This window comes from Corapipo altera, unplaced genomic scaffold, assembly GCF_003945725.1.
Source record: "Corapipo altera isolate COAL_440 unplaced genomic scaffold, ASM394572v1 55, whole genome shotgun sequence".
Lineage (NCBI taxonomy): Eukaryota > Metazoa > Chordata > Aves > Passeriformes > Pipridae > Corapipo > Corapipo altera.
The window spans coordinates 10,256,941-10,271,603 of record NW_020884882.1 but is presented as its reverse complement, the minus strand read 5'-3'; the positions used below and the strand labels follow the sequence as shown (position 1 = coordinate 10,271,603).

The following is a 14,663-nucleotide window of genomic DNA, read 5'->3' as shown; positions in this document are numbered from 1 at the left end:
AAAAAGAGAAAAAGAAAAAGAAGAAAAGCAATGCAGTGTATTAACAAATAGGCATTTTCCCTTCATATAAAAATTCACTGGCACCATTTGAATATAAATTTCAGAACACAAGATCTGATGTCAGAAGACATGAATTTGAGAAAGACTGCTAAATCTTTAAGACAACTACATTTTAATTTTTTTTTTTTTTTAATTAAGTTGGTTTTGTTTTGCTGAGAATTAGTAGTATGTATCTTTGGTAGAATTGATATCTATATTTTTAGCTTTTAAATAAAACATATTATCTTAAAAGAAAGATTAATGAGAAGGCGGTTGTGCTGTGTCATAAAGATTCTTCTCCTAATGTTCCAATGTATCACTCTGGGTTCAAACAATTTGAGCAGTCAGAAACTGGAAAAACAACTGAAATTTTTCAGATCCTGTAAATGACTCTGCTGACCTAGAACAGACCCGCAGTACAGAAACAGTCACTCACAAGAAATAGTTTAAGGGGTTTGGATTTTTCTTTTTTCCTGTTCCTAAATTAGTGTTTGGAAACAGACACTGAAATACTAAGGACAAATGCTGTTTAAAATGAATGTTCCTTAGATCTTGGTCCCGCAGAAGAATCAGAGCTCAGCCTGCACATCTGAGCAGTCCCACCAGCTCTCCCAGACCTTCCTACTGGCACCAAACTCACATACAGGAGTGTTTGCAGGATGGGGCATTCAGCTGAGACTGTCACCCATTTTAGAGGCTAAGGTGGTACAGCAGCTTTCCAAGCATTCCCTCTTGGAAAGCTTGGCTGCTCTTACTCAGCACCGTTTATGTCCCTCACGGTCTGTGGGTGCAGTACACATGCAAGACATGGAGAAATGGTATTTTCTAAATGCAGACACACATGCACACGTGTGCTTCAGTCCTTCCATATTTCTCAGGGCTGGTGCTGAGGACCATAGGGATACATGGGAACCTCTGATGCTTGAAAGACATCCTGACTGAATGCCAAGAGGTGGCTACAGAGAGGGGGAGTTGATGTGCCAAAAGCAAGGTTGGGATGCACAGAGCAGAACTTTGGCCAGACACTTGTGAGAACATCAGCAGAGCTCATGAGTGCCCATCTCTGAGCAGACACTCCCTCCTTCTGCCACTCAGTCCAGGGAAAGGTGCAAATCCATGTAAGAGAGCAGAGCTACAGCTGCTTACAGTAGGGTAGATTTGGCTCTTTGTGCACTTAATCCTGACCTTCACAAGCAATTTCTAGCTTCACCCACTTCAAGCCTCATGCATCACTACCATCTATTGGCTACCTGACTGTCAGTACAGCACTTAACACACAGCTCAAGCCTCCTTACAAAAAAAGAAATCTATGGAGAACTCATAGAACACCAGTGTACATTATTTCCCCATGGATTAAACCCCAAGCAAAAGTATTTCAGGTGTCAAAAAATGCCAATGCAAATGCATGGATTTCCAAAGCATCTACCAAAGTTCAACCCCCGCAGCCTTCATTCATTGATGTTTAAAACTTGTGAGAAGGTAAGGGATTAAACCAAGGGTATTCAGACAGTGTGTCACGAACCACAGTTATCTTCCATCATGCCAGTGAAATGAAAAGTAATCAGCTGAAAGTACTGAACAAATCCAACCCCCTTGATGCCTGCAGTAATCTTCGTGTCACTTAGCTCTTGTCAGGGTTTGAATTCTTAACTTCTCCCTACACCTCCCCAGGAACTTAAATACTTCAGATTGAACTGATCCAACTCATCAGTCCCTTTGTGCTACCAGCTGGAATTTCCTGGGGCCAGGTTGATTACTGGGGGTGCAGGGGGGTTTCCCAGCCTCTAATGATGATGCCCACTGGCCAACAGACCATCAGTAAAACCTTCCAGACCTTGCAGGCAGCAGCACTTGAAAACTTACCTAAACAATTCTGTTACTGGGGTGTAGTGACTGTAGAGCCAGTCCTACCTCCTACCAGACATTAACTGACTCCCTTCTCCATGCCAGGCTATCCCAGTGCAAAGGGGATGCAAACTACAACCTTTTCAAACGTTCTGCACATTTTTTATCTGGACTAGCTGTTGCTGGACATGAGATTTCCTTACTGAAATCACGGGCTTATTATCCTGTTCAGCATTAACAGTTATTGGGATCACTTGTATGGAGAGGGATTCAACAAACGGAGAAGTGAAAGGTTGCTGATGAGTTCTTGAATACTGTGGTGTTGAATTAATTGAGTAGGAAATCTTTCTCTCATTAAAGACAAAAGGCCAGATTTTAGCACATACCAGTTTGCTTATCTCCTCTGCTCTCAGCAAGGTCGTATCAGTTTGCATCATGAGAGGTCCTGAACCAAAATGCCTACTCTCCATATCCTTTTAAGCAGTTTGCTTTCAGCTTCCTTGTGAGTGAAAATACACAGAACTCTGCCAAATGTCTGTATTTCAGCAAGACTGGACTGGTAGAAATTAATAGGTTTACATTTAAGTGAAAAAAAATAGGCTGTATTAAATGAAAAAAAAAATATGCTGTAACATTTTGACAAGTCCTGAAAAATTACAATGCACGTTTTGTGCAGTTGAAATTCAGAAGAAAATAATGCTATATATAAGGGATAGTGCCTTTAACTGTCCACCAAACATCAGGATGGCTGAAATCACATATTTCTTTTTCCAGGCAGATTCAATAACCCCTCCTCCCTACTCAGCTGAGCTATGAGGGACACAATTAACTTTAAGGAGAATTAAGCATGTGCTTACTTCTTTTGTTAAGCAGGGATGGACCTGGTTGAATTATGACCAATACAAAGGAAGAGGGAGCCAGTTAGGATGTATACTTAAATGCTCCAAACAATAATTCAGTTATTTATATAATCTGGGGGAAACCATTTCATTGGTGTGGGAGGGAAAACACAATAAGCTAGGTTTGTGCTAAAGAATTAGTCTGGCAAAAAAAAAGAGGGAGAATGTAACTTTATAGGTAGTTTTTTTATTAGTTTGCTTCACCAGTAAATATGGATCAGTACTTTATGTTTTAGCACTAAAGTATGAAAATTACACACCTGTAAAAATGGCATCTAACAGTTATGAAATTAAGAAACGCCTGTCATCATGTAACATACCATTAGGTGTGAGGTCATATTCAAGAAATAGTAAGGAAATTAGATGTGTTTAAAATATTGAATAGCTTAGTAATGTAAAATATTGCTACCTTTAATATATCTGAAAACAGGTCTGATTTTGGGTTGTAGTAGATTTCTCACTGTATTGGCTCTGATGAGAATAAAACCAAAATACCTTCCCATCACAGGGTTGGTTATAAAACAAAATCAGCATTTTTCTGATTACATGGGGAAACTTTGAAATTGTAAATTCAAAACCTATCACTGTGTCCCAAATATGAATTGCATCTAATTTATAATTATATTGTATGTAACATATATTCCATGTGAAGCAAGTCTCAGGCCTGTAAGTGTACAAAATAGCAATTTGAAACAATACAGAAATAATTGTTTCAGCTCCACAAGGCTTCACTGTAGCTAATAATCACCTGCCACGTTTTGTCAAGAAAGGATGAACACTGCTCATCCACTCCATGGAATGCAGAACACCGTTATCAAAACTGTGACATGATCATTAAATAATAAATATGGTATGAAGGGGTACAGTATCTGTTGTAGAAAGAATCCATCTGGCCTAGCATTCAAGATTTAGGATTCGAGGGTCACTGTAGTTAGCAAAACTTCACTGCATTTAAACAAAACAGAAAAAAGCGTATGTTTGTTGTCATGGAATGTCACATCAGGGCTTGTCTTGTATTAGAGTATTATAGGCAGTAACACTGATCATATAGTGCAAACTAGATAAAATTGCGTTTCACTGTGTGAAATAAACAGAGGTGCAAATGCTCAGTAGGATACCATTAAGACATAAAATGGCAAAAAATAAATATCAAAACTTTTATCAGTGTAAAAAAGTAATTGGGTTATTGTATAACCTAGAGTCTGGCAAAAAAGGCCTCAAAAAAGTTCACTCAGTCTTCAGAAGTTCTACAAATTAAGTGCCTTTTCAGGTTTCCAATTAGACAAGAGACTCCATGCTTTCTGCGGGATCAGATTCGTCACTGGCCATCACAGCACCATTTTTGTCCAGTGTCATGGGACCATTTCCATTTTCCTTAGTGCTGACCAAGCTTAGCATTGCCTTATAAAGAAACTGGTACTGTTCCTGGAAAAAAAAGAACAAGTTGTTTCAATCCTTTAAGGTGTACATAAATGAGCGACACTTAAATTTGGCATTTCCAGGGAAGGTCATGGATATTCATTACCAGAAGCACACATAGAGCAAAGAAATAGACTTAGAGCAATTATCTCTGTTAATCTAGTTTAACCTTGTCAACCCAAATTCCAGTTTTGGGTAGATTACATGGTTTCTGATGTATTATTAAATGCTACAGGAGGGCAGGACAAACACCTGAGGCCACAGCTCAGCCCCAGGTTGGTCCCTGGGCAGCAGAACCTCGTACCACACACACTGAGCCAAGGGGGCTGCTCTTGCTGGACACCCAGTGAAGAGCCTTATCTCCCTGCAGCTCCACCTGCTCTGCTGCATCCCTTCAGACCACAACATGCCAGGTTTAAACAGCACAGCGTAGCTCACAGGGCTGGCAGGGGGATGATGACGAGTCAAAAGGTCCTTCTCTGCTAGGACTGCCTAATGGTGCCCCCCTCCAATGTATGAGAAATAAGTTTAACTGCAAATCAGAGACTTACAGTGTGGGTTTGAGGTTTATAAAAAATGACAACTGCACAAAAAAGTCCAAATGCAAATTCTGCTCGGTAGCAGATGCTGTAGGGCTTGATAACACACACAACGTGTGTTTTAGTGCATGCTTTTGGTCTCAGATGAAAACCTTGTAAGCTATCTATTTATATTCCATTTAAAGACTTACAATGTCTGTAAATACTCCAGGCCGCATAAGATTTATCATCTTTGCCACCTGGAAAACATCGACAGCATTTTCATTCTCCAGCTGCTGGGACAGAGTGGTAAGGGCACATAGCGTTCCTGCTGACACAGCTCCATACCTGGAAAACCACACCAGAATGATGAGTTACTCAGAAACACACCCGGGTCATGAAAATGTTGTTACAGTCTTATCTGATTACTGCAGTTCATCTTTGTATCTATTAAATGCTTGTTTTGTAGTGGTTAATTTTTAGTCATTTTGATTTATAGAAGAAATTTGATGGTACACCAAGTCATCTCAGGATATCTGTACTGTTCAACACAAAGCACTGTATCAGCAGCAGAACATGAGCCATTTCAGAATACCCAGCCTGGAGACTTTAACACCGAAATCAGTTCTCACACGCCACGTGTACTGAGAGCATCTGCATTACAGTTGAGTGTATTTTAAATTCATTAGTGGGAGCTCAAGCAAAACATAAACCATTAGAAAGAAATGAGACTTTTCCTCTTCCTCCACATCTGACAATTACAGCAAAATAACACGGCTGTGAGGTGCTCACAAGTAAATGGGGCACATCTCAAAGTCTTCCTTAGGTCTGATTCATCGGTAAGAGGCAACATCCCTGAGCCAGGCACCCAAGAGACATTATGGATTCTGAAGAGTTGAGCTGTGCTGTCATGTAATAAGAACCCGAGCAGTGGTTATTTTGTGAGGAGCACAACTCAATGCGTCCTTGAGAGGTCAGGTGGAAATCTCAGTGCTGTAAATCTGGGGGTGTGCTTGTGCTGTATGTGCAGGTGGGAGGCGTGGCATAAAGGATCCTACACCACTGCTTCTGAGGAGCCTCCACTCTACTCTGCTCTCCCAGTACTCAGGAGACTGAAATTCTGTCCTGGCTCTGCTATGGGTCTGCTCTGTGACTTCGAGAAAGTCTGTGTCTAAATGTCCCCACTGGTAAAAGGGCATTGGTGCTGCCCTGCTCTCTAAACTGTTTGGAGAGCTGTACATGAAAATGGAAATGATGAGCAAGGGCTGCAATACCATCTTGTATCACAGGATTACTATTAGGATGTTTTACAGCATTCCTGTGGAAATCAAGACATCTACTGACTAGATTTCATATGATTTTTGCAAATTCAGCTTGCCTAGAAATGGGAAACAACAGATCTGCTATGTTGCAGGTGAAGCCTGTAAAAGAAGCAGCAGCACCATCCAGATGGCTGTGACAGATCATCTATAGGGACAGTGGACAAAGTGCCCACTGCAAGTGCCTGACAGGACACAACTAAATGTCTCTGAGGGTATGATGGCCTCATTTTTATTTGGGCTGGTTATCTCCAGTTCCCAACAATCTGAAGACTTTTCCTGTGGAAAATTATGCCGCAGATCTTTATCTAGTTGCCTACACACGGGAAGTTATATTTAAAAATCTTGACAACTGTCTCAAGTTGGAATTTCTGAACTTTTTAAAATGTTATCAAGTTCATCCCACCATGTACTTCCTAAATACCACATGCATTTATTATTTGCAAATTCATATATTTGGAATTAATCTGCAGTTGTAATTATTAGTGGATTATGTGATATAGTTGTTGCCTGTAGCAAAGGGAAATTTTCATTTTCAGCTACATTTGCTTAGGCTCCAACGAAAAGGAGAACCCACATTATGTATTAGGCATAAAAATAAAATCATTGAATATGAAAAATAAACCAAAAAAGCAATTTACAGAAGGAATGACTCAGCACTGTTAGGAATGCGATTTTGATTTTCTCCTTTTTTTTTCCCATCTAGCATGAAATGCCCAAATCAATAATGGTTCTAATTTTGTAAAACATAATCTTAAATACTGCAAGAGTAGCAAAACCTCACTTCAGACTACCCAAAGCATGAATATTAAAACCAGCCTGGAATTAATCAGGGCTGGCAAAAGGCAACAGAGCTTACACTGTACATTAGCAAGGCAGGAGGTTGTGGGAGAAAAACTACTTGCTGCAGCCCAAGGCACCATTTCCAGGAGTCAGTTGGGAAAAACCTGTTGCAGCAGGGAAAGCAGGGAAAGCTGTTTCAGCATCAGTGGATACCAGTGGTGTCCACACCCCAGCACAGCAGCTGGTCTGACCACCGAAACACCAGAGTGTGGTAGCAATGTTTTTGCAAAGAAGGGGAAGATTCCCCAAATCTAATTCTGCTTTGTGGCAATGACAGAAAGTCTAATGGGCTGTAGAGCAAAGGGGCTGCAGGTACAGCAGGTGTTTGCACTCAGTGTTCGCTCTAAGGACAACACAAGCAGTGTCAGAAATTGGGCCTCCTTGGGATTTTAAGGACAGAATGACTCCAGGAAGTGCTCTGCCCACCAGGAAACAGTCCCTCCAAAGAGATCCTGTTAGACCCAGCCTCCAGCCTCATTATAATGGTATTTTGCAGCTCCATAATGTGTGCAAGTAATAATATGCAATGCAATATTTAGCACCCTTTATAATTGGGTGTTCAAGCGTAGCTGGCAGGACAATGCTCACAAAAGAGGCAAGTGTTGGGGCATGCTGGCCCCATGTTAGCAGGCTCCCTCCCTCCCACTTGGTACCATATGGGCCCCTCGGAGTGTTTTTGGGGAAGCAGAAGAAATAAAAATAAATCTTCTCTCAGAAAACATAGGCCCTTTGTCACAAGATACTTCTGCTGCTCATCCTGAGACACAGCTGAGCTGAGCTTGTTCTGGCACATTAAACTTGAGCTGTTAGACAGGAGCTCAGGTTGTTTTGAAACTGGTTACCATAAGCCCATAATGGGCTGGTTAGAGTCTTATCTAAACCAGGGCTCTGCTGGGTTCTGAAACAGGTTGTAGGATTTGTTTGGGATACTTCCAGGTGCAGAAGAACCCAAAATGCTTCCAAAGCAAACAGCCTCACTTACTGAGTCCACCTAAGATTATGACCAACATAAAAACTATGTTAAGAAAAATGTATTTGGCCTCAGGTGCCAACTGAAAACTCATCTCTGGAAGTTTAAATATTCTTATCCTGTTCCTTAGACCACTAAACTCCATCTGCTCCATGCAGGAATGGACATCACTCCTAAGAAGTGTCTTGTAGCTGAGTAACATCTTGTACAATCTGCACATAAATGAGAGAAAAGTGATGACATACTCATCATGAACTATGGTGGGGCCATCCCTTGTTAAGGCCTCTTCCTTGATCACATTGATAAGTTCAAAGGTACTGCTTATGGGAGCGTCTGGGTTTGGCCATTTGGGGCACTGAAAGTGGCGGACTTCCAGAACGTAGTCATCCTGCAATGACAAACCAGCCTGGGCATTAGCTTCTTTCACTCCACACTCATCCACTCCAGGGAGAAAGAGGGAAGAGCCTCATTATACACTGAAGAGAAACTTTCTTCTTCCAAACAGGTTATATAGAAAGAGGACAGACACACAGCTCCAACATTTCTGCAACAGTGAACACCTTAAAATAATGTAAATTTAACAAAATGTTTAATTGATACAGATTTTGTATTTGAGTTCAGGGCTTATATCAAACCTCTCTCACAGCCCTTACAGTTCAAAAGTCAAACAAGAGCAACCAAGGAATTAAAATTTAAAAGGGCTTGAAAAGTAATGCTTTCCATCAAAGCCCAGCTGCAATTCAGATAGCAAACTAGAAGCAGGTTTATAGTTCAAAAGAAATGTGTTTACATTTTTATGTTTAGTTAAGACCCCCAGAAAAATTAAAAATGCTGCATTTTATAAGCAGAAATAGGACAATACACCTTGGTGTACTTTACAAAAAGTAATTCAATCTGTTTTGGTTTCTCATTTTGAAATTGTGTCTTCACTTTGAAGTAAGACAAACTTACTACAATCTTACCAGCTAAAGGAATCTGCCTGGAGGTAAAGGATGTAAGAGGGAGAAGAATTCAATGAGAATCCCTTTCCTCTGAGAACAATATAATTTACAAGTAAATCCTTTTCAAAACTGTTTCTGAACTATTCTCCTTCCTCATTTAAATGACATCAATATAATTTTGGTGAAAAGCAAAGACCAACATTTGGAGGTTTATTTTACCTGGGTAGCTTCAAGGATAAAGTCATGGATGATAATTTGCTCTTCGTTAGAGAGGCACAGTCTGTCTTTGCTGATAAGGGTCACAGTAAAGGCCTCACAGTTCATGGATTCCTCACGACTTGGCCAGTACACAAACTCATCTTCTGCCTGGAGAGATGAAACAACATGTTATTGGAGCCTTTCAGATACCTTGTGTGCAACTGAAAAATCCAGTCGATCAAAAAATTGGTTTGATAAACAGAGATGATCAGGAGCTGACCTTTACAAGCCATTTCCATCTAAAACAAATTTACTGTTACAGTAGGCAGGAAGCCTGCCAGATCCTCCCTTTGTGTGTCCAAACAGGTAACATCTGCTTTTTAATTGGTTTCATAGGGAAATGGTTATCTTAGCTCATTCATACTTAACCTTTATATTGTATCCCAGGCTTTATTGCCTCCTGTCTACAGTTTTGCTTGAAAGTCAGATATTTGTTTAGAAAAACTCATTGACCTTTAAAAATTAATGAAATTATTTTTAATTTGTGTTTATTGTAGTCTAATCCAAAACTCAAGCTCTGTGGATCAGGTCTAGGTAGAAGACTGATGGGATATTTATGTAGGGCTTGAATTTTTAGGAGCAAGTGGAGGAGTGAAGAGGAAGGAAGAAACACAAATATTCTTAGCCTTGAAAAAAAACATTGGTTTAACTTAATGGAAGTTCTCCAGCAAAACACCTCTACTGAAGGGACACTGTAACATCTCAGTGAGACTGTGAAGGGTGGAAGAAGCTCAATGCTGAAGAAGTCTGACTGACAGGATGTAGGTAACATCCTGTCAAAGCTGTTCTTTAAAAAATAACTGTGAATTCCTACTTTGCTGCAGAGAGAGGAAATTATGGTCTGTCACCACATACATGCAAAGTCTATTTCTACTTCTGGCTTCAGAGGTCTGTGTCCCTGCAGCACAAGCACAGAAGCTGCTCTGGCTGCATGCACAGAGCACACCTGTGTCTCTGGACAACCCATCTTTCTACTCATGAGAAAACATGAGCTCTGAAGCCACGTCATCCCACTGTGGCCATGCACATGCCTCTAAAACCAGGCATATTTCTGTGGGTCCAGAGCTTTGGTGCACATGACATGCAAGATACCGTTGAGATTTGGGCCGTCAAGGTTTTATTCTGTAAATGTGACATAAGGTCCTAAGTCCTCTCAGTGCCTTGACAATTCTGCCCTCAGTAAGCAGAGGCACTGGGAAGCAGAGTAATATCGCTGAGCACCAGGGAAGGGACCTGTCCTGCCACCTGACAGGTCTTCATGCAGCAGGTACTTTGCATTATTGTGTTGTCCTTTGGCATTACAGATTCAGCACCTGTTTTAGTCCCGTGCCACCCCTCCTTGCCAGCCAACACATCCCACATTGACCACTGAGCCGATGGTGGGATGCTGCTGCCTTGCTGGCCAGCCTCTACCCTGGGAATGCCACCGCTTCACCTGGTGAAAGCAGGTATGTGGCCAAACCCAGCCTTTAATCACTATAGTTCTGCAGAGCAATTTCATATATACATGGAGACAAGATCAGCTTCTTCATTTCCACCTGACACACTTTTATTTCATTAGTGCTTTCCGATTCGATCGGATTTCTCCGAACGCTCCTTGCCTCGCAGTGCCTGCAATCCCTTTCATTGCTCTGCACACAAGCAACATATTGACTGCTGCCTCTTTAGTAGCCCCTCATGACTGCTATTTTCCTGCTGTAATGAAGGTGGTTTCTCTTCCACTTTCAGCTACAGTTGTCTATTCACCTCAGTGATGCGTGCATGAAAAAGCGAACCGTTTAGCTCTTAATCCTTTTCAACACGCCCTCTTGAGACGTGCTGGTAAATCTGGAAGTAGTGATTAGCACTTCACCTGTGTCTCCTTATTCTCTCTCTCTCTCTGATGCATTATTTCCACTTAAATTAACATACGTGTTTGCTTTTTACTTTCATTAAATATAGCATTTGTAGCCTTCCACAACCTTAATCTTGCATGGCCTGAGGCTTAAGCCCACGGGCAAACAAGCAATTATCTACTGTCCCTGCCTCCATTTCTGCTCCTCTCAAAGTCCTTATCCATAAATCCAGCCTCTCAGTGCCCTCAGTGCCTTGCATCCTGCCTCAGGAGCATCACAGAGGTTGTCAGCTGCCTGTGAGCAGTGAGGTCCATCCAGCCCAGGATGTCTTTCCCAGGGGTGAGTGCAGAAGGAGACAGCAAAAGAACATGCCCCACGTCTTGGAACTTACCTTTTCGTAACAAGCTTATGACAAAGTCTGAGAAGGTGGCTCAAAAAGTGGCTTTGGTTTCAACCAGAGCACAGCCACAGCAGGTACCCAAGTGACCCTGTGCTGTGCCCAGCTGGAAGGGACACGGGCAACTCACCAGGCTCTGGTTGTCCGGCAGCATGACAATGATCTGTGCATTGTGATCCCAGATCATTCGCCAGAAATCTTTAGTCGTATGTGGCAGTGGATGTTGTGTTATGATGAACTCATTACTCCTGTAGTAGCCCTTTTGCAGCAAAACAAACACACAGTTACTTACTTACTGCCTTCAATACTTTTAAAGCATTAATTTCATCTTTGGGGGACACACACCCTATTTCATTGTATTCCCCAGTATTTTCATACAGGCTATAACTAACTCCATTTCCATTCTGCAGAGTCCTTATTGTCTTAATTTACTCTAAATCCCAGCGTTTATTTGACTGTATCTCATGGAAATACACATCCCATCTAAATGCATCTTGTAATTAATTTTTTAGGCAAGAATCTTTAATAAAGCACGGTTAATAGCTTTACATTATGGGGAAGGTGTTAAAATCTCATCTGTTAATACACAGCCATTACATACAGAATTAAGACAATTATAGGCATCTGGTATTTAGCACCTTAGAATTGATTTTACTTTGTAATTAGGTGTTGGCTTCCTCACCATGATATAAGAGGCATTAATGTAATCTGTTCCCTTCATTCCAGGCAGCGGTGCCAAGCCCACTCTAGCACGCTCAGCTATAACATAAAAAAAAACAACATAGAGGAAAAAAAAAAAGAAAAAAGATCAAAGTCTGGTCATGGCACAATGCAGAAAGTAAGAATTTCTCAGCTGTTAACAAACCAAACAGTGTGCAGCTCCCATCTCCCACAGGAGCAGGCCAGCACTTTAACTGCGTTAAAGCACTGCCTGCTAACACAGGATATAAAAGAGAATGTTGCACAATATTCCCACAAGGACAAAGTAATTTCAGGAATCAAATTTTACTATAGCAAAGATTTTCACAGCAGGCTGAATTACCAAATAACAGTATATGCAGTGATAACAGGGGATTTCAGGTAATTCCTGACTGTAGTGTTCCATTTGTCTCCAGCAGCACACAAACCCAGCTGATTTATTTTGTTTTCCCTACCACTCGGCAGCATTGCCATCATTCATGAGGTGAGAGAACCTCCAGAGACAAACCCCTTCCCTAATGGGGAACCACCCAGCAGTGTGTGTGTGCTCTTCAGCAGATCCACACTCCTCTGTGTTTAAAGACTGAGCTCAACATCATCCTCAAACCCTGTGACAGGCCCCAAAAGCCCAACTGAAATCATTGCAGCTGCATGACCCAAAGGGCAAAGCCATACAGATTATTTCTGCCCTGTTTACATCTGTTTTTAAGATATATTCTGATGACTTCCGCTTCTATTAACAAACTTCATGATGGACTGTATCTGTGCCACTGTTCCTTTGTGCTGGCTTGGCCATCATCTGTCCTCTGTCCTGTACTGTGGTAATGTCATGGGGATGACGTGTCCGTGCTTGGTCTGGTGCAAATTCATACTGCTTGACAGCCACGCACAGATTCCATATTAATGACTGTGAAACTGTCCCCAGGCACTGAATACCCTCAAATCTGGGGCGGCTCACACAGAGAAATTGAGTGCAGTAGCTGAATTACAAACAACTTGTGCCAATCACTCTGGGAGATCTCACCGGAGCTGGGAGCAGTATCAAAGTAATCTCTCAGTATTCCATAGATTTATCCCCTACCTAATTATTCAAATTCTTAAGCACTTCAAATTAACATTTCACTTGGACAGTATATCTGGCTGACACTGCAACTATTTCCTTTTGTTCAGTTTCATCAGAGTAATACCAAAAGACAAGACAGCTTGGACTGAACAAAAGATTACATTTCCCCTTCCTAGTGGCTATGCCTTTTCATGCATAACACCAGGAGAATTCAGTACAAAAAGTTATGCTAGGCAGTAATCAAACTGAAGATGTGATCTTACACGGCACGACTGATGAGTTCCTGTTCTTCTCTTTGTTGCAGTCTTTCTGAGCACTGAAGCATTCCACGTATTTTGCATTACACTGTGTAACCAGCTGAAAGAGAATAAAGTAGTAAGTCAGTCCTCAGAGCACACTAAATGAAGAGAGGAGGTTTCTTTGCCAACTCCTGTGAAGATGCATTAGTAGAAGAATAAACTGCATTGTTAAACTTGTTTAAAGTACTCAAGATGCCAATGGAAATAATGCTCTTCATATAACATGTTTAATGAATAAAAAGATCTCTGCAGCTCTCAGCTTCGAAACATCCTGAAAATGAAGTTCCATCAAAATGTATTTTCACAGAGCACTATGTTTCGTTATCTTTGAGAATATATTTCAAAGACTTGCAGATATGTTCAATCAGAAGCAGGTCTCAAGGAAGAAAAGCTAGCAAAACAGAACAACAGAACTTTTATGCTTTGGGTTTTTTTTTTTTCACTCCTCTAAAATAAAATAAAATAAAAGACATTCCTGCAGAATGTCTTTTCCTGCCAGGCCTTTGGGGAACCGACCACACTGCCATCTGAGATCTGAGGCCACGGGTTACATTCTCTGGTCTGCCATGTTCATTCTGGGATGCTTGGGGGCACACAGAAAAGTCACGGAGGCAGTGCTGCATTTGAATATTCTCCCAGTGTGTGGGGAAACTCTACCAGAGCAAAGCGAGTAAAGGTGCCTTTCTCATCTCCTGCATTAGCAACTCATCACTCAGCATAACTTCACTCTAAGATGGTTGAATGCAACTTGCTGTACCAGGGCATGAGCACAAGTTATCTTCTGCTACCTCTGTGGCAGCAGCAGAAAGAAGAGAAAGATACAATAATTGTTGCTGGTCACATCCCAATTTGAAATACATTCTAAACAAGTCAGCACTCAACTCATCTATACGCTGGCATAAGCCCTGTTAGAAGTTATGGGGTTTCTAAACCTGTGCAATGTTGGCAAAGAAAGCAACTTCTATAAATGCCGCTTAGGGTTGTGAAACTTTGTCACGAGCCATCAGAAAACATATAATTAATACATATAATTTAAAATAATTTGTAGAAGTGCAACACTTTTTAAAATAAGAAATCTTCTCTGACTGCACTTTGTGTGTGTGTGTGTGTGTGCTTCTTTAATTTAGTAATTAAGCATCTGGAATGTCCTGACTGATGAAGAAATACTGAGACTTCTACAAGTGATTTCAGAGAAGAGCCTGTTCATTTTTTTAATAGTTTGGTACCTGTTGTAATTTAACATTTTTGGTTCCTTGGGTAGTTATTGGGTAGGTATTAACTGAGTGCATTTAGCTGTGAAAACAGATGTCACTTATAAT

General features: G+C 41.1%; 1 protein-coding gene across 1 annotated transcript in view; it reads right to left on the bottom strand.

The window, feature by feature from the left end:
• Nucleotides 1–948: 948 nt before the first annotated feature.
• PTPRG (protein tyrosine phosphatase, receptor type G) overlaps nt 949–14,663 on the bottom strand; it is a 386,788-nt gene continuing 373,073 nt past the window's right edge. Inside the window, exons 25-31 of the mRNA XM_027640323.1 lie at nt 13,309–13,402; nt 11,966–12,042; nt 11,414–11,542; nt 9,013–9,159; nt 8,098–8,240; nt 4,933–5,068; nt 949–4,208 (exon numbers count right to left, since the gene is read on the bottom strand). Coding sequence (XP_027496124.1) covers nt 4,062–4,208; nt 4,933–5,068; nt 8,098–8,240; nt 9,013–9,159; nt 11,414–11,542; nt 11,966–12,042; nt 13,309–13,402 — 873 coding nt within the window. The 3' untranslated portion in view covers nt 949–4,061. The remainder of the gene's footprint in view (nt 4,209–4,932; nt 5,069–8,097; nt 8,241–9,012; nt 9,160–11,413; nt 11,543–11,965; nt 12,043–13,308; nt 13,403–14,663) is intronic.